This window comes from Dasypus novemcinctus, chromosome 5 (genome assembly GCF_030445035.2).
Source record: "Dasypus novemcinctus isolate mDasNov1 chromosome 5, mDasNov1.1.hap2, whole genome shotgun sequence".
In the NCBI taxonomy this organism is placed as follows: domain Eukaryota; kingdom Metazoa; phylum Chordata; class Mammalia; order Cingulata; family Dasypodidae; genus Dasypus; species Dasypus novemcinctus.
Genome location: NC_080677.1, coordinates 62,865,017 through 62,890,608, shown reverse-complemented (window position 1 = coordinate 62,890,608; position 25,592 = coordinate 62,865,017). Strand labels below are relative to the sequence as shown.

At 35.7% G+C, this 25,592-nt stretch overlaps 1 protein-coding gene across 1 annotated transcript in view; it reads right to left on the bottom strand.

Annotated features, from left to right (window-relative positions):
* Window positions 1–12,136: 12,136 nt before the first annotated feature.
* LOC139439063 (uncharacterized) overlaps window positions 12,137–25,592 on the bottom strand; it is a 133,392-nt gene continuing 119,936 nt past the window's right edge. The window contains exons 3-4 of the mRNA XM_071215514.1: window positions 23,392–23,435; window positions 12,137–14,840 (exon numbers count right to left, since the gene is read on the bottom strand). Of these exons, the coding sequence (XP_071071615.1) occupies window positions 23,406–23,435 (30 nt within the window). The 3' untranslated portion in view covers window positions 12,137–14,840; window positions 23,392–23,405. The remainder of the gene's footprint in view (window positions 14,841–23,391; window positions 23,436–25,592) is intronic.

Below are 25,592 nucleotides of genomic sequence, written 5' to 3'. Positions count from 1 at the left end.
ATTGGTGAAAATAGGTACCTAAGTATATAAATCTTACAGATTGCATTTCACTATGATAAACTCAGTCTTCCCGTTCTCCTCATGGAGGCAAGATCATCCACGTTCAGGCTAAGCGTCTTCCCCTTGTGGAAGTCTCTGGATGAAGGTTACCAAGCTCTTCACACATCCAGCCACATCACCCTGAAACCTCACCATAATCACCTAGTACAGTTACCAAAACTACCTTTAACAACCCAAGACACCAAGATTCAACATGAGTTCTGGGTATAATTTCTTACTAAGCCTCCAGTACAGTTTTCTATACAATAGTAACTAAGGTGTCAAAGATGCATTAGACACATTGAAGCAATATAACAATGACCAGGAGCCAATGTGGCTCAGTGGTTGAGCACCAGTCTCCCACATACAAGGTTTGGGTTCAATCCCAGGCCCCAGTACCTGGAAAAAAAAATCTGTGAACTTGAAAAATTCTTAATCTCCTGACTCAAAACACCTAAGAAGGACTGAGTCAGGCAAGCATAGCCAGGAAATAAAATACCTCCTAAATGGGGATCCTCACCAAACTTAAATTGGTGAGTGGTATAGACTGGTGATAATACTTTAAATGTAGTTTCTTCAACATCCTATTGCAACTTTAATAAGTTCCACACAATTAACATTATACAGCAAACGTCCCCCTCCGATTTGCAGAAAGAGGCGGAGTTATTGTCCTTACCTTCCTAATGCTGAATTAGTAGGTCATAGTGTCAACCTCTAGCTTCTAGTTACCCATTTATCAGAGAAAGTAATACAATGACCTCTTCTTTCAAAATATTTTCTTACACAAGCCCTGAAATATATTCACGTATTTATAATATATATTTAATACACAGCATATACTCTTTTGAGTGCCAGGTGACTTGGTTGCAACTTGGGCAATGCCATCTATTTCCTGCTATATAACTACCAGCAATCTGTAGCCACCAGCAGTGGCGTTAATAGCAGATTTCATCACTATAGAAATATGAACCACAAGAATTTTCATCCCTTTTCCCTGATTCCAGAACCTTTTGCACAACACCAGTCCTGTATATCTCATGGTTCAATGGCTCTACCCTCACCCATTTTATTAAAATATTGAGATTCTACTCCTCAGACCCCATGAGGGAGTCAATAGCATAGTTGGCGCCACTACTACCTGGTGTCCCCTCATCCATAACGCACAGCATAGGATTCCCTGTGCACTTGCTTAATCCACAGACTGGGAAATAGTATTGGCTACGCAAGACAGCTGCCTACTTCCCATTAAAGGTGCTCACTCCCTGTTATGCAGGGGTAAAGTAACTCCTCCCTGCAATCAAGGTTAATAGCAGCTCCCACCATCATCATACTATGTTCAGTCAATCTAAAGCCTAGTGTGGGCTATTTAAATAATTATGGAGAAAAAGAAATTTTAAAATTTAGAAGTGACTGAATTATATATGAATTAACATTGGAATCATCTAGGGTACCTACATCTAACGCGTTGTCCCACTGTGTCGGTCACTGTCAAGAAACAATCTCTTGGTGTTCCATGGCACTTTCTCTGTTACTGTTCCCTGTCTTTTTTCTTTTTCTGGTGGCAGTCCCTGAGTTTGCTTGACTTCCTTGATTGTTTCAGCTAGGAAAAGAATACGGCTTTTATAAGGAAGGATGGCACTAGAATTTTAATTGGTCTTTTAACATCCCATTTACCATTTAGATGGCATCTGTCTTTTGAGTATAATGAGCTGGATGGACAATCCAGGAGACATTGTATCCTTTTACCCAGGCCCATATGTCTTTGGCGATGAAGTCAGTTCCCTTGGTCATTGGTTATAATGCTGGCGTATCATATGTGAAAGGCTAAAGATATAATAGTAGTGTCTGTTGCCAATCAAATCTAAAGTTGGTGCCCATTTTGAGCAAGGTATATTATTTATTCAGGCTAAGTGATAAGACCAGTTATAATCCATTTGCCAGGCTTAGGCTGTATGTGTTCCCTATATTGGTATCATAAAGATGATGGCCTATTGGCACATAGGATTGCTGCTCCATCCAACTATTTCCATTTTTAATCAAGCCCATTTTATACATTACTAGTTTTATCTCATTACCTCAATTGGAAAAGTAACATAGTAAAATCTGTATTGTTTTTCAACTTAATTTAATGACAGCAAAACAAACTTTACTGGATTTTTTTTTTCAAGAAACACACCTTTTTCTGAGTGTGGCCGTAATAGCAAATTAAATGATGATAACGGTTTTACTTGCAAGTATGATCCCTCACATATTGAATTTAGCTTTGTTCTTACATCTTTATATTTTGTGTGTAAATTTATCTTAAGTTGTGATGGCTTCATTGTTTCATTAACCACTATATCTCTGGAAAATAGTACACGGTGGTTTTAGCACTTTTCTATCCTTGTTAGTTGTTTCAAGCTCACATCAAAATAAACGTCCAGCACCTATTTCTGATTGTGTCATTACGTTCCCTGGAATGTTTACTGAAAATATGTTAAATATTTTTCTTCCTTATTTTTTCTTAACTTAGACAAGTAACCACTTTAAGCATTCTAATGTAGCATTGGTTAGAATTGTTTCAAGCTATTTCAAACAGTGTTCTATTATTCAGAATAAGAGTAATTGAAAAAGCACCCTAGAACGAGAGACTTCATAAAACTGAAGTTTTTAATATTCATAATTCCCAAAAGCTACTGCCTTATTCCTAAATACAGATTTTGGAGGAATCTCTCTCATATTTAGGCACATATAATTTACATAATGCTGCTCAACCATTCATCAGAACTTAAAACACAAGCAAAATCCCGTGACTTTGCACGGGAGTTAACTGAGCAAAAACCAAGACTACGTCTGTTCAGGTGTTGCTCCTTGACCTCATTCCAACTAACTTCCAGCCTCAGAACAGCTTGCCATGTGGACATCCTGCCAATGGCAGGAACTGGGAGCAATTCCATCCATATCCCAGCCAGAACATTTTTCTTTTTTCCATCCCCAATTAGCTACCAAGAGTATTGGGCTGCAGTTGGTATTTGCAGTTCTTTTCAAGTTCTGAATATATGTACAGCTTAACTGCAATTAATGAAAAGTTATGAAAGAACTTGGACAGATATTGAATAATTCAAGCTATGTAACTTTGTCCTTCATAGAAACCCTCCTAATCTCCCCCACTCTGACCCCTCCAATCTCACAGAAAAAAGAAAGAAGTGCTTCATTCATTTGGAAAATTTTGTGGCATTGGCAATATTTATCTCAATTTTCTATTAGACACTGCTTAGGTACATTTAAGCTGTCACCCTTCCAGTGTACTGCTGACAGGGTATTCACAGCATAATCAAACTGATTTTTAGTAGGCAATTTGGTTATCCTCATGACTAAGATTTTTTAGAAAGGCCAAAGAAAAGAATCCTATTTTCAAAATTAAAAAAGTAATGTAGTATCACAAAGAGTGGAACAGTGGAACAATTTCAAAAGTTTGAGCAAATTTATTCTTCAAACAGAAAGGCAGCTTCAATTAAGTACATCGTGTGGAACTGAGGATTTGCCAAAGCTTATAGAGTTCATATGCTGGAAATAGTTACATGAAACATATAGCCCTCCACTTTTGGTTAAATGGAAATAGAAAAAATTGTGTGTGTGTGGGTGCAATCAAATATCATTCTAAGCAAATAGCCACTGACATTCCAGGAAGATGCTCAACTTATATAGCTTACCATTTAAAATGTGTTTATTCAAGGATGCCACAAATAAGTAGCTTTGTTAAGGCATTTCTGCAAACCACTGCATTAGGAGATGCTATTTAATTCAACCATCACTGCTCCAGAGATGTGGCTAAAAATCATTCTTTATTGGAAATCCCCACTTTTTATGTGTCTTACTGCCACCTTGTGGTTAAATGTTTTTATTCCTTTTTTCTCTCCTTTACGAATGTGTCTGTATATTTCAGTGAAAATGTAGACTTTCATTCCATAGTAACTTTCAGCGATACTAACCATATTCCCAATAATAGCCACTTTAAATCAAAAGAGCCTTTGTCACTTTATCTCTAAATTAAATGATGAGACTTTAAGTTACCATATATCCAAAAACAGACTCATTCACCTGTTTCCAGGTTTCCTCTATATTCTAATATTGCTCCACAAAATAATAAGGGAGCAAGATAAAACGTCACTCTCAATCTATATTTGCAAAGAGAAATTTAAAAATTGAGTCCATTACTACTTAGCTTAGGGGGAAATAATGACGACTTCAAGACAAATAAGTCTTTAATCTTAGTTAAATGCCCACTGTCAGCTTATAAGGTATTCATAAAGTGCCAAGAGAGGTAGACGCAAAAGTAGAGAATCAGACACAAGAGTCAGATAGTCAAATTATCTAGCAGCTAACCCCTTGCTACTCAGCATGAACCCTAAACCAGAAGCTTCAGCAGTATCTGAGCACTTGTTAAAATATTCATCTGATTTCCCAGTCCAGACCTGTGATTAAGAACATCTGCATTTTTTTTTTAAGATTTATTTTTATTTATTTAATTCCCCTCCCCTCCCCTGGTTGTCTGTTTTCTGTGTCTTTTTGCTGCGTCTTGTTTCTTTGTCCGCTTCTGTTGTCGTCAGCGGCACGGGAAGTGTGGGCGGCGCCATTCCTGGGCAGGCTGCTCTTTCTTTCGCGCTGGGCGGCTCTCCTTACGGGGTGCACTCCTTGCGCGTGGGGCTCCCCTACGCGGGGGACTCCCTTGCGTGGGGTGGCACTCCTTGCGCACATCAGCACTTCGCATGGGCCAGCTCCACACGGGTCAAGGAGGCCCGGGGCTTGAACCACGGACCTCCCATGTGGTAGACGGACGCCCTAACCACTGGGCCAAAGTCCATTTCCCAAGAACATCTGCATTTTAACAAATAGCCAAGATGATTTATATGCATAGTATAATTTGAGAAGCACTGCCCTATCACTTGAGCTCAAGACAAAATGTTGCTTAGATTGACTGAACCTATTACCACTAAAGATCTAGCAGATGTGGTCAATAAATTTCATGTGCCTAACAACTGGTTCAGGTTGTAATCATTATAGTAGAGTTGGTGGGGTTTTTTTTTTTAATTTCCTACATATTATTCAAAAAACTGGCCACATATGAGAAGAACAAAGAGTTCCTATAAAAGGCCCATCAGAGCCTCCAGTCTGTGTTATGATAAGTAAATTAACACCTAAAGCAGGAGAAAGACATATAATGATGGCTGGCTCTTAAAGTTTTCCTTTACTTTGTGTGGGAAGAGAAAGCTTTCTAATTTCCAGAGAGCAATGAACAATGAAAATTTGCAACTACTAGCAAGCCCTGTCTACTTGCTGAAAGACAAAGTCAAAATTCATTTTTTTAATGATTAAGTATTCCTTCAGCATTCTGACAAGTGCTTATTGCACACCTCTTTCAAACTTGGCACCATGACAGGCACTGTGTGATAAATGGCAGTGGATTAATATCTCTGTTCTACTCCTATCTGTGCCCTAAGCAACTTTAACTGAACAAGCCACTTTACATCTCTCTGGGACTGTCAACCTTTGTAAAATGAGAGAATGGGGTATAAATGCTATTTCACGTACATAAAAAAAAAAAATTTTAAACTCTGTTCCTGCCTACCATTAAATCAAGTCAACTAATTATATATCTCTAGGTTTTAGAGTCATATCCCAGAAAATAAACATTATAAGCAACATAAAAAGCAAATGTAGAGAAAGGAAACATTATGAAGAATCAGCCACCAAAACACATCTCTTCTTGGCACTCTCCACATTCCAAAAAAAGAGTAGGATTTAAGTGTGGAAGAAACTGAAAATAGTTATTCAAAGTCTACTTGTACTTCATAAGATCAAATTGACATGCATTGCCCTGATCAAATGACAGCATGAAAAACTTTGGGACTTTGTTCCCCCACAGAAGTTTTGAACAACCACCAAAAAGTGGTGGTTTCTTGAAACTCCAGAAAAGAGTTAAAGGATTGCAATAACATGGCAATTTCTGAATCAAGAGAAAGGTCCCTAGGGGAGCAGATGTGGTTCAAGCAGTTGAGCACCTGCTTCCCACATGGGAGTTCCCAGGTTCAATTCCTGGTCACTACACCCAGTGCAGATCCCTTGTCTCGGTTCCAGAGGGAGCTCAGAAACCCCTATGCATATACTGGGAACATGTATGTCTAGCCCAATCTGTGTGGTGATAGTCTGAGGGGCTTGCTGTCCCAGACTTGCCATTTGTAGAAGGCAACTCACAGAGCTCTACTACGGGAATGCTATGGGAGAGCTGTAGAGTGGCTCCCTGGGGCAGGGTGAGGAAACTTTCCTAGGGAAGAGGGGTCATTTGTATCTGTGTTAAGGGGGAATTCCTAGGACCAAAAGCACATACCCAAGACAAGATTCCTGTGTAGAAAAGATCAAGGAGGTCCTTATATTTTGGCCTGAAGCCATTCTCTAAACTTATTGTATAGATAAGGTCTGAAGGAGAGCACTCACACAAATCAACCAGCAAAGACTGGGAAAAATGTTTTCTTATTTTCCTTCTTTTTTTTTTTTTTTTTTTTTTGTTGTTGTTGTTGTTGTTAGCTCCTGGCATTCAAGGAGAGCTTTGTCATAACATTAGCTGGATACAAGCTTACGGAACAGATGCTTGAGTCTAAATTCCAATGATAACACATCAAAATATCTAATGATGTTTCGAATGTTCAGGTTTCAACAAATGATTACCAAACATAACAAAGAAATGGCAATGAAGAAGATTAAAGCATTAGAAACCATCAGTGAGGAAGATCAGATCTGAGACATTACGATGACTTTTTAAAAATAGTCCTAAGTATGTTCAAAGAGCTACAAGAAAACATAGACAAAAAACTAAAGGAAATCAGGAAAACAAGAGAGGAATGCAAAGAGAATGCCAGTAGAGAGATAGAAATTATGAAAAGGAACCAGAGTAGAAGGCCACAGAAAAAGAAATTAAAAATTTCCTAAAGGGATTCAACAGCAATTGGAGCTGGAAGAATAAAGAATTGGTGAATTGAAGATAAGACAGTTAAAATCAACTAATCTGAAGAACAGAAAGAAGAAAGAATGACAAATAATGAACACAGTCTGAGGAATCTGTGTGATACCATCAAGCATACCACAACACACATTGTAGGAATTCCAGAAGGAGAAGAAAAAGAGAAAGGAGCAGAGAGAGTACTCAAAGAAATCATGGCTGAAAACTGCCCAAATTCAATGAAAGGCATGGATATACACATCCAAGATGTTCAACAAACTCCAAACAGGATAAACTCAAATAAACTCGTACTGTATCATATTATAATCAAACTATGGAATGCCAAAGATAAGAGAGAATTCTGAAAGTTGCAAGAAAGAAACAATGTATCACATACAAGGGAGCTTCAATAAGATTGTCAATTTCTCACTGGAAACCATGAGGCAAAAAGGCAGTGGCAAGACTGAAGGCAAAAAAAAAATTGTCAATCAAGAATTCTATATCCAGCAAAACTCTTTTTCAAAAATGAGGGTAGGACTAAGACATTCCCAGATAAATAAAAGCCAAGGGATTTCATCACCATTAGACTGGCCCTATAACAAATGCTAAAAGGTAGATATGCAAGTCGAAAGGAAAGAACACTAGACAAGTGAATGAAACGACATGAAGAAATAAAGATCCCAGTAAAGATAATAACAAGGGCAAATATAAATCCCAGTGCTTGCTATTGCATTTTTTATTTGTAACTCACTTTTTACTTTCTACATGATATAAAGGTAATGATAAACCCATGGTTTTGAACTCATAATGTTTAAATATGTAATTTGTGATGGGAACTACATAAAAGTGGGAGGACAGAAGGGTATCAGAACACAACTAATGTATGTTATTGAAGTTAAGCTGGTATCAAAGCAAATCAAAGGATTATAAATTTAGTGTATTAATTTAAGCCCCATGGTAATCACAAAGAAAATATCAGAGAATGTGCAAATTCAGAGAGAGTGAGAAAGTAGAGTACGGTTTGCTAAGGGTAGGGTTAGAAGTTTGGGGAATGAATGCAAAATGAGTATATAGTTCCTATTTGGAATGAAGTAAAAGTCAGAGTAATGAATGGTAGTGAGAGTATTGTAACATTGTGAACGTAATCAATCCCACTGAATGGTATGCTTGGGAGTGGTTGGGATGGAAAGATTGATGTCATATATATGATTCTACAATTAAACAATAAAAAAGAAAGAAAAAGGAAAGAGATGACAATTAAGTGTAATACTGGATTGGGTTATAGGAATGGAAGAGAAAAGGCTCAAAACACATAATTGAGACACTAAAAAGTGAAATATAGAATATAAGTTTTATATAAATGTTAATTTTCTTGAACTTGATAACTGAACTTAAGGTGATTTCATAAGAGAATGTTCTAGTTTATAAGAAATGTACCTGAAAGTATTATGTGTTCAAAGAGTATGCTGTATGCAATCTGCTCTCAAATAGTCAGAAAATAATAGCTAGATAGATTAGATAGATAGATAGATAGATAGATAGATACATACATACATACGTACATACGTACATACATACATACATACATACATACATACATACATACATAGAAAGAATAAAAGTAACCAAATGTTAAAACTGGTGGATCTGGGTATCTGGGAACAAGGAGGGTATATTGGGGCTCCCTATATGGGGTTTTGTTTACTTTTCAACTGTCCCATAAGTTTTAAATTATTTCAAGATAAAAAGCTTTTTTAAAGTGACATGCATTACACAGTATCACAAATTTCAAATTTTGGTCCATAATAGTTCTGTATATCCAAATTGCACCTAAACATTGACTTTTGAATGTCAATGTCAATATAAAGGCTTTCTTGTCTCAAGAGTATCACTTTAATTTCCAGTCTCTGATCCTAGACAGTATTTTATCCTTCTCTAAAAGTCAGGAGTTCTAAGTTCTTAATGATATTGAATTTAAAATTATCAAATTCCTGAGCAAACTATGATTCTGAGGAAGGAAGAAATGCACTCTGGATCTAGCTGCCAGAGGAACCATGAAACAATCATAGCCAGAAAGTTATATCTGAATGCTCCCCACTCCACCAATAAAATTGAGAAATGTTTACATTAAAATTTTCATCAATTTGCTACTGTTTGGACGTTTTTAGGCTATATTATACATATAACCAAGTTTATATGAATTCAGATTTTTTAAGCTGCAGTCAGCAAACAGCAAAAATTTTCCTTATCTCCACAATACCAGTAATTTGTTCAATTGAATTTTTTCCCTTTTCAACCAGTTGTTTTGTGACTATATAGACATGGTTAGGAAGAACTTCAAATTTTGCCTGACATTTTGATTGCTGTCTTTGTAAGAGTGTTATATAAATGTTGAGCTTGCCACCAAATGATGATCCTAACATGTTGTTATTAGGTCATTTTTGTCTATCATAAGACACATGTTGTGATCACTATTAAGGGTCACCAAGGATATTTTGCAAGGAAAATTTTCTTTCCATTTCCATGGTTGAACATTTTATGAACTGAAGTATGATCTTATGACCTAAAGCATAAAACTCACAAGTCAGTTCCTTTACTATATAAATGTTATTGGTTATAAAAGTCTCTCAACCTCATTTTGAATCTACCTGTTATAACTGACTTGATGACTTCCTGTGGTAATAAATTCCACGGACTGAATAAATGCAATCTGGGAAGTATTTCTATCTACTCTATTACTTTTACTTACATAGGCTGATGTGGGCAGAGGAGAGAACAGAGGCTTAAATTTTCTTGAAGGGTTAATTGAAGTAATTATTTCCCAGTGATGATAACTGATGAATATAGAACACCATATAAAGCCTAACTTTTCTCTTTGCATTTCTTGAAAAAATTATTTATTTTAAAAAAAGCATTATGAATTCCTATTGTATGTTATTTCCTTTCAAACACACATACTATAATATATCAATTGCACCTTTAGCATCCATTTTTTACTTGGAATGTAACTTAGAATGTTCTTTGGCTTAAGATACACTTATCTTTCAATTTGTCCATTTGCTTTGGCTTTTGTCTTAGCGACACAAGCATCAGTTGTTTAACTCATAAAATTTTCCATTTTGTTCTTGGTTACAAATTAGATTTTTAAAAGTAATCCACCCACAGGTTCTATGGTCATGGCAGATGGAGTTCAGTACCATGTCAGTTGGCCCTACTTTGGAGTTTGTGTTCCTGAGTGTGATGGAGCTGGACTCAGATGTGATCTTTGTTCACAAGCCTCTCCTGTTACTTTTACCAGACCTGTGGTTGGCTCTGGGGTTTAGTGTATACTCAGGGGACTTGAATCTCTGGACTGTCCATGTGATGGCCAGGCCCTGAGCCTCAACAGACTTGCAACTCCTACCCTCTGGTTTATTGGACTTACCCCAGCCAGTTAACAGGGAGGTGAAGAAGGTCAACAACCACACCAGGAAGCCAAGTGTGCCTAAAACTGCAAGCAGGAGAATTGCATCCATCATCCAAGTGAAATTTAAGTACCCTCTCAATATAGAGGTGGAATGGACATAACCATGCCAGGGCCCATAGAATGGAGGAATAGAGTATGGATTAGAGTGGACTTACTGATATTCTATTCTGGAATTATTGTGATTAGTAATGGAAGTAAATGTAGCATTGAGATGGAGAAAGTGGCCACGGTAGCTGCTGAGAGTGGGGAGTGGGAAGAAGAGATGTGATGTGGGGGCATTTTCAGGACTTGGATTTGTCCTGGGTGGTGCTTCAGGGACAGTTACTGGGCATTGTATGTCCTCCCATAGCCCACTGGGTGGACTGGGGAAAAGTGTAAACTATAATGTGAACCATTGACCATGTGGTGCAGCAGTGCTCAGAGATGTATTCACCAAGGGCAATGAATGTCCCATGATGATGGAGGAGGTTGTTGTTATGGGAGGAGTGGGGTGAGGGGGGTGGGGTATATGGAGACCTCATATTTTTTTAATGTAACATTAAAAAATAAGAAGAAATTTTTTTTAAAAAGTAATCCAGTATTGTTTGCCCAAAATGTAATGAAGAATACTCATTCTTATACCTACAAAAGGGATCAAGAATTTGCTCTTAATTCTTTAACACAAAAAAAAATAAAGTAAAATTGGAGGGAAAAGTAATTATAAAAATAATTCATATCCAAAATCTTTCTACTAACGAGTGAAATAATACAGGTCAGCCTAAGTTATATAATTACTTGTCTATATTAATCAAATTCATAAAAATTTATTGATTTCTGTTCAAATTGGCCTGTGTCGGCACAATTAAAAGTAACTTCAAAATTATATCAATGATGTGGAGACAGTGGTCACAGGAATTGCTGAAGGCAGGGAAAGGGAAAAAGAGGTGTGATATTGGGGCATTTTCAGGACTTGGAATTATCTGAAACTGATATTGAATGGACAGATACAGGACATCATATATCCTGCCAAAACCCACTGAATGGACTGGAAGAGAGTGTAAACTACAACATAAACTATAATCCATGCTGTGTAGCAATGCTCCAAAATGTACACATCAAATACAATCAATGTACCACTGTAATGAAAGAAGTTGTCAATGTGAAAGGAGTAGGGGAGTGGGGAGTGGGGTGTATGGAAACCTCTTACATTTTATTTTATAACATATTGTGTGATTTATGTATCTTTTAAAAAAAGATTTTAAAAATTCCACATAAAAGAAAAAGAAAAAACAAATAGCTTCCCAGTAAATCTCCCTCTTCTTATACAACCCATTTATCGTCAATGGGAAAAATTAAAATTGCTTCTATTTCTGCTGAATTTCTCTTCCATGTAACTTGAGACATTTCGCAGGTATCACCTCATTAATCCTAACTACATTACTTCAGGTAAGTAATGGGACTGACAAACATGTGCTAACGCACAGAAAAGTTGATTAACTTGCCCGAAGTCCTACAACCGGTAAGCCTGAACCACATACCTAGGCTCCTCTCCTATGCCTCACACTGCATTCTCTGCTTATCTTCCCCGTCTCTACCAGAGGATGTACTCATTTCCTGCACTTCTGAAATGTGAAAAATTTTATGATTGAACTTTGGTTTTCATTTTCTCATTGTGCTTTTTCTTTTTTTTAAAACAAATGAATTTTATTAATACACATCAATAAAGCATACAATTCATCCAAAGTGTACATTCAATGGTATTTGCTATAATCACAAAGTTGTACATTCATCACTCTTGAATCATTATTACAGCATTTTCATTATTTCAATAATAATAATATTAACAAAAATCAAACAAGAAATTCTTAGCCTCTCAATCTCTCTGTGCTTCCCCCACTGTACATAGCTGCTGTTTCTAACTATTCTATCCAAAGTGTATAATAAATGGCTTTTAGTATAATCACAATGTTGTATATTCATCATCTCAAAAAATTTACAATTTCATTACTTCCAAAGGAAAAACTCTATACCCTTTAGCATTCCTTTCTCAGGCCTACATAGCCATTAATCTCCTTTCATCTTTATAAATTGATTTATATTTACATTTTATATAAATGGAATCAAACAATATGTAGTACTCTGTGTCTGGTTTCCTTCACTTAGTATAATGTTGTTGTGTTTTTTGGTCTGACATTAATATTTTGTACTATTTTTTTAAGATTTATTTATTTATTTATTTTTAATTTCTCTCTTCTCCCCCCGCCCCAGCCCCCATTGTCTACTCTCTGTGTCCATTCACTGTGCATTCTTCTGTGACGGTTTCTATCCTTATCAGCGGCACCGGGAATCTGTGTTTCTTTTTGTTGCGTCACCTTGTTGTGTCAGCTCTCCGTGTGTGCGGCACCATTCCTGGGCAGGCTGCACTTTCTTTCGCACTGGGCAGCTCTCCTGGGGCGCACTCCTTGCACATGGGTCTCCCCTACGCGGGGGACACCCCTGAATGGCACGGCATTCCTTGTGCACATCAGCACTGCACATGGGCCAGCTCCACATGGGTCAAGGAGGCCCAGGGTTTGAACCACAGACCTCCCACGTGGTAGGAGGAAGCCCTATCCATTGGGCCAAGTATGCTTTCCAATATTTAGTACTATTAACTTACATTTGTTTAGTTTCAAAAAACAGTCTTATATACAAAATTCTATCCATATTCATATTTCACACATCTATTTAGTTCATAATAGAGCAATCGTACAGTATTCGTCCTTTTGTGTCTGGCTTGCTTCACTCAACATTATGTCCTCCAGGTTCATCCATGTTGTCATATGTTTCACAACTTCATTTCTTCTTAACCGCTGCATAATATTCCATCATATGTATAATCCACAATTTGCTTATCCATTCATCAGTTGACGGACACCGGGTTGTTTCCAACTTTTGGCTACCATGAAAAACACTGCTATGAATATCAGTATGCAGACATCTATTCATGTCACCCCTATCTCACACCTTAGACAAAAATTAACTCAAAATTGATCAAGGAATTAAATATAAAAACAACAACCATAAAACTTCTAGAAGAAAATGTAGGAAAACATCTTCAAGATCTTATGATAGGTGATAGTTACTTAAACCTTATGGCCAAAGCACAAGCTAGAAAAGAAAATATAGATAAATGGAACTTCCTCAAAATTCCACACATTTGCACCTCAAAGGAATTTGTCAAAAGGGGGAAAAGGCAGCCAACTCAATGGGGGAAAATATTTGACAATCATATGTCTGATAAGGGCTTAATATCCATGATCTAAAAGGAGATCATACAACTCAACAATAAAAAGACAAAGTATCCAATTTAAAAAATGGGCAAAGGATTTGAAAAGACAACTGTTCAAAGAAGAAATACAAACAGCAAACAAACACATGAAAAAGTGTTCAACATCACCAGCGATTAGGGAAATTCAAATCAAACCTAAAATGAGATATCATTTCACACCTGTTACACTGGCCGCTCTTAAAAAGTCAGAAAACTGGGAAGTGGATGTGGTTCAATGATTGGGCTCCCATCTACCATATGGGAGGCCCTGGGTTGGCTTCCCGGGGCCTCTTTATGAAGACAAACTGGCCTGCGTCTGAGGAGAGCTGAAGCAGCAAGATGACACAACAAAGAGAGACAGCAGACTCAGAAGAATGCGCAGCGAATGGGCACAGAAAGCAGACAGTGAGCAAGTGGCAGGGGGTGGGGGGGAATAAATAAATAAAATAAATCTTTTTAAAACTGTCAGAAACCTGTAAATGTTGGAGAGGATGAGAAGAGATAGGAAAACGTATTCACTGGTGGTGGGAAAATAGAATGGTACAGTCACTGTGGAGGACTGTTTGGCTGTTCCTAAGGAAATTGAATATAGACTTGCCATTGGACCTAACAATACCATTGATAGGGATATACCCAGAAGAACTGAGAGGAGTGCTTTTTCTTTTAAGGCTGGTACTGCTAGATGATTAGGATGGAGGTGAGTTTGCTCACTTCTGAAAAAACATTTTACAATAGTGCTCCCTCAAGCCATTAATGGATCAAAAGTTGTTTTGTTTTGTTTTCTATGTTAGTTTACATCAATGCAAAACAGTACACAATCCAATCATCAATTTCCAATGCCTCTTGAAGCTCTGAGACTCTGTTATTCCATAGCTATTCCTTAAAAACTACTACTTGTTTGGAATTAGAGCAGGTGCTGAATTTCAGGTAGTGGAAGGTAAGGTCAACTGCCATGAATAAGCAGGAAGGAGGCACAGAGTTCAAGAAGAAATACTGGAATGGCTGCTGTCTTGTTGACTCCTGATTGGATGCTTTATTCAGGAATCAGCGAGAGAATAACTTTCTAAAACCTGAAAGAAAGCAAAGGAAACTTAATGAGCATCTCCCATATATGAGCCTCTATGCCTTGCCAACTGAACAGCACAAAAGTAATAGGCAAATTTACTAGCAGAGTGATTCTTACTTTTTCATCTCTGGACCCCTTTATACTCTGAAAAATTGCTGAGCACCTCCAAAGAGTATTTTTACATAAGTTATACTGTTGATACTTATTTTATTAGTAATTCAAACAGAGAATTTTGTCAATTTATTAATACATCTAAAATTAACAATGAACCTATCTCATATCACATAATTTTATTAAAAGTATGCATATTTTCCAATGCAAAAAAAATTACTGAGAAGAGTGATACATTAACTTCCAATTTCTGCTATAACAAATAACCTCAAACTTAGTGGCTTAAAACAACACAAATTTATTATCTTACTGTTCTAGAGATCAGAAGTTCAAAATCAGTCTCACTGAGCCAAAAAGTCAAGATGTTGACATGCCTGGTTACTTCTGCAGATTCCAGGGGAGAATCCATGTCCTTACCTTGTTCAGCTTCTAGAGGCTGCCTGTATTTTTAGGTTCATGGCCCTTCCTCCATCTTCAAAGTCAAAACATAAAATCTGTCTATCTCTATCAATCTCTCTCTGTCTCTCTCTATCTCTATCCCTTTCATCTCTCCTTCCTTTTTCACAAGTCTGTCCACGACTGTAACCCTCCTGTGGCCCTCTCATAAGGACCTATTTGATTGCTTTGGGCCTACACAGATATTCCAGGATAATTTCCCCATCTCAAAATCCTTAATTTAATCACACCTACAAAGTTCCTTTTACTATTGGAAGGTAACATATTCACAGGTTTCAGGGATCCAGATGTGGCCTACTGTAAGCACCACTGTACATTTTTTTATTCCCATTAATATCTGGCTTAACAGAAGGCAACTGTTTGTTTTTGCATTCAATCTGTTGCCATATCACACAGCAGGCAATCTCTGGAAAACCCTACTATATACTTGTGAGAGAATGAGACTGAAAAGAGTAAATAATGCCAAAGTATTATAATACAAATTATTTCTACCTCATTAACTGCCTGGAATTCATAAACGGGTCTCAGGATTTCAGGGACCCCAACCTACATATCGAGAACTAGCTGTACCAGTGCTTTACAGGGTACTAGATTCTGAATATTACACAACTTAGCTGAGTAATTCACAGGGTGGAGCTAGAATTGTTAGAGTAAAATGAAAGACCTAAAATTACTTCTTCCATGAATGAGCTCTTTAAACTTTGAACATAAAGTTAAAATTATAGATAATTAATTGTCAATCAATTGACCATTTAAGCTAAAAAATATATATATGTCTATGAATTCTATTATAAAAATATTTCATTTATACCAATCAGGATATTCCTCCCTCATAAACCCAAAGTGTACTTTCTCAATGCCTTTCACAGCAATTTGTGGAAAAAGGTTTTTGAGAAATGTACAGTTTGAAAACTGGGTTAAATGAGTACAATGTTATATAAGAAAACAACTGAAGTCACAACTATTCTTAAGGGTTTTTCTTAAACGGAATCGCTCAACCCTGAAAGCATATGTGAAAGCCAGAAGGCAAAAGGTTTGGATGAGGGAAAGACTATAAAAGAAGGCAGACCGTCTCCATGGAACATACATTTGCCAGTGATAATGGGAAAATAAAAGTCAACTTCATTTCTCCCAAAAACTAATTTAAAATATAACAAAAATAAAAACAAGTCAGAATCTTTCATAGTCCCAGAGACACCTCTGTTCCAAAGCATGAAGTGAAATTTAAGTGATATGAAGTGATAAGAAGCTAAAGATTTCCAAAAGATTATGCATTAGCCAAAATATTACATATGGAGAATAATAAAAGCAGTATGTGCAGAAATACCTACTGGAGGTTCTAATTAAAAATAGCATCTGGCTCTCATTTCTTAATGCAGCCTCTCCTCCTTTCTGTCTACGAAAAAGACAAAAGAAAAAGAAAAATCATAACAACAACAATTAAGACTAAAAGTCAACCTGGGCAGACTTGGCCCAGTGGTTCAGGCATCCGTCTACCACATGGGAGGTCCGTGGTTCAAACCCTGGGCCTCCTTGATCCGTGTGGAGCTGGCCCATATACAGTGCTGATGCACGCAAGGAGTGCCCTGCCACGCAGGGGTGTCCCCCACGTAGGGGAGCCCCCCGTGCAAGGAGTTAGCCCCATAAGGAGAGCCGCCCAGTGAAAAAAAAAAAGTGCAACCTGTCCAAGAATGGCACTACACACACAGAGGCTGAAAGCAGACAACTGGGGGTGGGGCAGGGAAGGAGAAAGAAATAAATAAAAAAATAAATCTTTTAAAAATAAGTAAAGCAGTCATAATTGTGTTCCTTAGATCTCCCTTGAGTTTATTTTTTTGCAAACAGAGAGTACATCATAATTTCAACTGCAGAACATACTACTGCCCATCAATGGATGAACAGATAAACAAAATGTGGTAAAAACCTATAATTGAATATTATTCAACTATTTTTAAGAAAGGAATAAATTTCTGATACATGCTTCAACATGGATGAGTTTTGGAGACATCATGTTGAGTGAAATAAGTCAGGCATAAAAGAACAAATATTGTATGATCTCAGTGATCTCACAGGTTACCAGGGGCAGTGGGTAGGGGATGGGTCATTTATGCCTAATTGGTACAAAGTTTCTGTTTGGGCTCATGAGAAAATTTTGGCAATGGATGGCAGTGATAGTAGCCCAACATTATGAATGTAATCACCATCACTGAATTGTATACTTGAAAGTGGTTAAAATACGAAATTTATGTTGTACCTATGTTGTCACGATAAAAATTGATCAAAAAAAAAAAAAAACAGCTCATAAACAGAGAAGGGAGACCTATATTGTTGTTTGCATCTGGAGTAGTACAGATACAAGTAAATTATGAAAGCAGAAACAAAGAAAAAAATCAGGTATCTATACAGTCTCTGCATTGGTTCTCAATGTTTAAAAAAGGAAAGCACCTAAGTGGTAAAAGAAGACTTGGCACTTCACACAGCAAAGCTAACTAGATGATGGCTGGATACTGGAAATTAGACCCACAACTGCACAGCCACCTGGTTTCTATGGGAAATTTGTGGGAAATTCAACTAAAATCATATTGGCTAATCCAAACACTTCATTTATAAGCATCCTGTGTACAAAGAGCTCTCTTAGTTCCAGAAATCATGGCAAAAGCATGATCTTTCAACCCACCCAGACATGAGTTTTAATCCTAGCCATGGATTAAAGCCAATCCTAGGCAATCATCATGCCAAGTCTCAGCTTCTTCATCTAGTGAATGAAAATAATAATCCCTACCTTGTATAATTTCTTTAAAGATATAATTATTACATGAAAATATCCAACATGGTGCCTAACCTGGTAGTAGCACTCAATAAATGGCATCTGTTTTTATAAGAAAAAATAACAGAAAGAAAATTACAGTAGAATTCTACAAAAATACCAAAGAACAAGGAGAAGAGAACAACATATTAAAAAGGCAAAGGAAGAGCATACCTCTAAAAATTATTACCTATAATTTGGAGGAAACTTTGGAGGAAGCTATTCAGTTGTTATTCTATTCTCAAAATTTTTTTAAGTCAAAATCTTTACAAAGCAGAAACAGAAATCTAAGAGAGAGAAACACAATAAGGTTAAGAATTTTTATAAAATTAAAAGGGAACTAAAGGATAAAATTTAAATGTTAGACTTTAAAGGCATAATAAGAAAAAAATATGCATTTTGGTAGAAATTTTAAAAAGCAGAATTGATAGTGAGGAAAATAAAATAAGCAATGAGAAGTGCAAACTTGAAATGATCTTTCAGGATGCAAGATGAGAGGGAAATAAATTAAAAGAGAAAAAAATGAAGGAAAAATGAAGATTTAAAACTAAAAATTCGAGGGTTTTCTGAGAGAGGAATAAAAATTATTAGAACAGGTTTAATTTATCAAAGACAAGAGTGAAGAAAATTTTTCTGAGCTGATAAAAAATCAATATGTGAAGAAAACTGATACCTAGTATACCCTTTCTGAGGGAATTATTCAAAAAGGTATCCCAATCAAATGTAAAGTAATCAAAAGGAAGTTTTCAGGAGAAAAGAAGAATAGGAGATGAAGAAATAGTGATGAATGGACCAGCATCTTGTTGGAGCATTAAACAACTATAAAACCTATGCATAATAAGAAAAAAATTGACTACCTGAGTACTCGTGAATTAACAGAAGTTGACAGATTCTGATAGGAAGCACACATTAAAGGAAGGGAAAGGAAAGCTATAGAATGTAAGGTCCCGGATTGTGTGGATTTTATCCTCAGGTTAAGTGCATTCAATATGTATGGTACAAGTGGGAGGCAAAGCATTGGAGAAAAACCCAACAGCGTTTCTGGTCAAGGGAACCAAAAACTGAAGCCAGGAAAACATGCCTGCTGAAGAAGATGGAGGAAAAAAGACAAAGGGATTCTCAAATTCTGCTTGTCTCTGACTACCTGGTCTTCCAATCACACGTGTGTGGAACAGATTCAAAACAGCTCAGCTAAAGACAAAATTTCTGAACTAAGACTATAACTGCCATCCTAGAAATACAAATCTAGCCAAGTGTATAAATCAAATCCAGCAAAAATCATTACCTTCCTAAATAAAAGAAACACTTGTTAGAGAAAAAATAACAGAATACAAAATCTCAAGAAGTTAATATTTACACAATAATAGTCATATGAATAATGTCTAGGATATCATCCAAAATTACCCAAAATATAAAGAAAATGGAACACATTCTCAAGAAAAAAGAAAAATTAACCAAATGCAACCTTAAGATAAACCAAATCTTGGAACTAGCAGAAAAGAACTTTTAATTCTTATTATAATGATGCTCAATGAAGTAAAACAATATATAATCTCAGTAAAAAGAAAAATAGGAAATCTAAGCAGAGTTGTAGAAATTATAAAAAAGAATAAGGTGAAAATTCTAAAACTGAAAATGCAATACCTGAAATAAAAACTTCAGTATATGGACATAACAGCCAAATAAAAATTACAGAGTAAAGAGTAAGTAAATTTCAAGTCAGATGTATAGACATTATTGAAGGTGAAGATCAGAAAGGGGGGGAAAAGTGCTTTGGAATAAAAAGAAAAAAAAGAACAGAGTTACAGAGAACTGTTAGATAACACCATATAATTCAATTTAAATGTGATTGGAATCCCTGAAGGAGAAGAGCAAAAGGACATTACAGGGAAAACATATTCAAAAATAAAAAGGAAAAGCACTTCCCAAATTTGATTAATGACAGAAATTTGCAAATGAGAAAAACTCAACAAATACTAAGCAGAGTAAACGCAAAGTAGTTCACTCCAAAACATAGTATAGTCAAACTCTTAAAATCCAAATATAATGAAAAAATCTTGAAAGCAGCAAGAGAAAAGCAAAATATTACATACAGATAAAGGATTCAAGTAGTTGCTGATTTATCAGAAATCATGAAGTCCAGAAGAAAGTGGAACATGTTTAAAGAGTTAGGGGGGAAAAAAAACAGAATTCTATATCCAGCAAAATTAGCCTTCAAAAGTAAAGGTGAAATAAATATATTTTCAGATTTTAAAAAACAGAGAGAATTTTTTTACCAGCAGACCCACACTATACCCAGACAGAAACTCAGATCCTCAGAAAAGAATGAAGAACACCCAAAATGGTAAATATCTGGGTAAACGCATATGTTTTCCTTTGTCTTTTTCCTCTTTATTTCTTAATAAATGAAATAAATGTGTAGAACAAACCTGTAATATCTTCTTGAGGGTATTATAATGTGTGTGTGTGTGTGTATCACCATAGCAAAAGATATACAGGAGCAAATATGAACCTATACTGTCGCAAAGTTTCTATATTTGAGTGTGAAGTAGTAAAATATTAACTGTAAGTGAACTATAGCACATTAAGGATCTATATTGATATCCCTAAAACAACCACTAAATAAATAATGCAAAGTATTGTGAAAAGCCAGTGGAAAAATTAAAATGGAATTTTAAAATAATACTCTAATTGTCCACATGTGAATGCATATGTGTGTACACACATGCACAAAAGAAAAGGCAGGAAAGAAAAAAAAAAGGAACATAACAAATAATAAAATGATAAATGCAAACCCACCCCATCAATAATTATAATACACAATAAATACTCCATTTAAAAAGTAGAGATTGTCAGACAGAGTATAAAAAGCAAAAAGACCAACTATGTACAGTTTATATATAAAGACACAGGTAGGCAAAAAGTAAATGAAAGGCTAAAGATATATAATGTAAACAATAAGCATGAGGAACTAGAGCAGACTATATTAATATCAGACAGAGAACACTTTAAGAATATTACCAGATATAAATAAAAAGGGATGCATCATAACAATAAATTAGTTTGTTCATCAGGAAGACCTGACAATCATAAATGTGCATCCAGCTAATAAGAAAATTTCAAAACACATGAAACAAAAATTGACAAAATTTAAGGGAGAATTAAGCAATTACACAATCACAGTTGGACATTTTAAGACCCCTCATTCAGCAAGTAATAGATAAACTAGAAAAAAAATCAGCAAAATTATAGAATATCTGAACACTATCAACACCTACCTTGATTTAATGGATAATTATAAGCATATACTCAACAGCAGAATACATATTTTCAAATATGCAAGATTTAAGAGTATAGACTATATACTAGAACATAAAATAAGTCTCAAAAAGTTTAATAAGGTTGAAATCATACAAAATATATTCTCTGACCACAAAGTAATTAAATTAGAAATCATTAATAATAAAAAAGTTAAAAATCCCAAATACTCAGAAATTAACATACCTCTAAATAACCCATGGATCGAAGAAGAAATCACAAGGGAGGTTAGAGATTATTTTGAATTGCATGATAACAAAATATCATATCTAAATTCAAAGCTTTAAATGCTTATATGAGAAAAGAAAGTCAAAAATCAAATCTCTGCTTTCCCACTCTAAAAAACTAGAAAAAAGCCAAAGAAATTCTAAGTGGAAGGGAGAAAATAATAAAGATAAAATCAGAACTCAGTGAAATAAAAAACAGAGAAAATCAATGATACCAAAGGTTAGCTCTTTGAAAAGATCAATAAAATTGATAAACCTCTAGCTAAACTGACCCTCCAACTCCCTGCTGTTTTCCATCAGAGAAAAAGTAGGAAGTGCCTCCTCCCCAAGACTATTAAATCACCATCACTCTGTATCTCATGAGGCATTATTTCCATCCAAGAACCAATCAGATAATTGCGGTTTAATTTGTTCAACTCCTCTCATCTTACTTAAGGATTCACATTTAGAAAATTAAAACATATTCCTAGCTAGGTCTCACTGACAAGAGGAAGATATTCTAAACTAACATATATTTAATATGCAACCTATAATATATAGTCAATATGATTTTAACTTCTCTCAAAAGGAACATAATTTCAAAAATACTTCATGTGAAATTCCCACCAAACAAAGCAGGCTGGCAATGGTTTTTTTTCTTTCTTTTATCTAAGGTGAGATGAAGTGAAATAGAAAATTTAGAAATTTAGAAAATTTAGAAACTTCTAAATAAATGGAAATTTAAGAAATCTCCTTTACAGTTATACTTCTTACAATTTTGCCTTTTTTTTTTTATTAGAGAATAGTGGGGTTGCAGAACAATCATGCAAAAGTACATTATTTCCTGCACCACCCTATTATTAACACCTTGCATTGCTGTGGAACTTTAGCTACAATTAATGAAATCACCTTTTTACTATTGTACTATTAACTGTAGTACATGGTTTAACTTAGGGTTCACGGTGCAGTGTAGTTCCATGGCTTTTTTTTAAAAAATTATTCTATTATCATGTATACAACCTAACATTTCCCCTTTTAACCACATTCAGATATATATTTCAGTGTCATTAATTATATTCACAATTAACTAGAATCTGCATAACTATTCTTCAATTTAGTTTATGGTCAAAAATAGTATAACTAAATGTCCACTAACAGTCCATGCTCAGATATTCAGAGACTTTGGTTACAAGAAAATAAAATCTTCAAGAAAATGTTGAATAAACCAACTGTCTCCAGAGAGGTTTCTTCCAAGAATATATTTATCATAATTTTCCAGTCTTACACAGACATTTTTAAGCTACATTTCCTTACTGTTCTAGCAAATAAAATGAAGGGTTTAACATAAGAGGTGTAATTAGATTTCCTAAGATGTTCTGTCAGAGTTAAGGTAAGCCTGTAAAAATCCAATTGCTTTTTTAAAAACTTTATAGTAAAATCAGAATGCATATGTTTTATAAGCAGCATTTAAAGAATAAACCCCTTTATAATATGACAGATGTAATAAAAAAAAATCCTAAGACTTCATATAAAACAATTTATTTTCCACTTACAATATTCCATTTTCCTTGCATCATCAGATATAAGCATTTATCACTAAAAGCAGTTTTAAGGCATTTTATGAACAATTTATCTGAAGTAGAAAGTGATATAATTACCTTTTAGGTGCAATTTACAATAAAGTGAACTCTTTTATGGTCTCCTAGAGATAAAAGGAAAACATTCATGTTAGAACATTTACCTGATTGATTGTAATGGAAGATATTCACACCAAAAAGCTAATTTGATAAATCAAATCCAATTATGAAATACTATAGAAATACGGCACTATACAACAATATCATTCATACTTTTCATACTTTTATTTTACTTTACTTTTTTGAGATTTTTTTTTTATTTCTTTCCCAACCCCCCCCCCCCCCCCCAGTTGTCTGCTCTCTATATCCATTTGCTGTGTGTTCTTCTGTGTCTGTTTGTATTCTTGTCAGCAGCACCGGGAATTTGTGTCTCTTTTTGTTGCATCATGTTGCTGTGTCAGCTCTCCATGTGTGCAGCACCACTCCTGGGCAGGCTGCACTTTTTTCACATGGGGCAGCTTTCCATACGGGGCACACTCCTTGCACATGAAGCTGCCCTACACAGAGGACAACCCTGCGTGGCATGGCACTCCTTGTGCGCATCAGCACTGTGCATGGGCCAGCTCACCACACGGGTCAGGAGGCCCTGAGTTTGACCATGTAGTAGACAGATGCTCTATCTGTTGAGCCAAATCTGCTTCCCTTCATACTTTTAGAAGAACTACATTTATTGCTCTTCAGAAAAAAATACATTTTGAGTTATTAAATATTTTCCCCAAGAAATGTAGTTTTCCATATTTCTGTTTCTATGCTCAGAGTTTCTCTCTCTGGCAACCAAAATGATGTCACAGAAAAGAGAACAGCTGTGGTTAGAGAATTACAAAGAAAATTTCAAAAGTAATGTAGTCTATCAATTGCACAGACTTTCCAACACACTTAACATGCAAAGATTTATAGGCAAATGCAAAGAAACTTTCAGTTCCCAGAATGCTTCCGCATAGTACTCTCCACTATTGCTGCTGGCATAGCAGTGTAATACTGCTCTATAGGAGCAATTAAATGGGGGGGGGGGGGCATTTCCAATATCTGCTAATGATATATAGCATTTTTTACCATAACTGGTAGCACAAAAGAATTATCTAAGATAATTCTAAAAAATAGATTCCTAGACTCCATCCTATTCCTTCCTACCACATCAGAAGTTTTAACATCTTCAGAATATATTCATCTTTTTAAAAAGCTTTCTCACCTCTTTGGATGCACAATCAGGTCTGGGAAAAACTATTATCTAAGATCATTCCAACACAAATCTAACTTTCATGAAACTCATCAAGACATCAACAGAGATTTACTTACAGTTTTTATTTTTTGACATTTGATGGCTACTATATGTTTTGATTTGTATAAAAACATTCCTGTATTCTTGACAGAAGGTAGAATGTTAAATAAAAATGCTTAGTTTCATTCTAATCCAACACAGTATCTCTCAGAATACATAACTTCAGAGTGAAAAATCCAAAACAAGAAAATTAACTTCAAAATTCAGATTTAGAAGTCCTTCGATATTTTGAATTTGAAAGATGGCTTTAAAATAATGTAAAGGATCATCCAATTTCAATATGGAGACATATTATCAGAATTTTCCTCTTCCCCTCCTGGAAATCCCAAAAATTAATAAGGGAAACAGGACTAGAAATGCATTTTCTTTGTTTAGCTGTGTCTAAAATATACCTGACAGAAGCACAAGGAGTGCACCCCATAAGGAGAGCCACCCAGTGCGAAAAAAAGTGCAGCCTGCCCAGGAATGGCACCACACACACGAAAAGCTGACACAGTAAGATGATGCAACAAAAAGAGACACAGATTCCAGGTGCTGCTAACACAAGCAGATACAGAAGAACACACAGAGAATGGACACAGAGAGCAGACAACTGGGGGGTGGGGGGAGAGAAACAAATTTAAAAATAAATACATCTTTTAAAATAAATAAATAAAATATACCTGAAACCTTAAAACACAAATTGACAGAAGCATAGACATTGGCCAAGCATAGGTAAAGATAGAAGAGTAGAGGGATGCCATGGAATAAGTCTCAGAAAGAGCTGGCAAAGACAATTCTCAGGGGTCCCAAAAGATCAGATGCAAGAAAGGCCATGTGATGTAAGTTCTCAAACTCAAGGATTGCCAGAAGCCAACCTCAGAGCACTACAGTCTTTGGGGAGAAAGTAAACTTTGCTGATACTTTGATATTGGATTTCTGGTCTCTGAAACCAGGGGGGGAA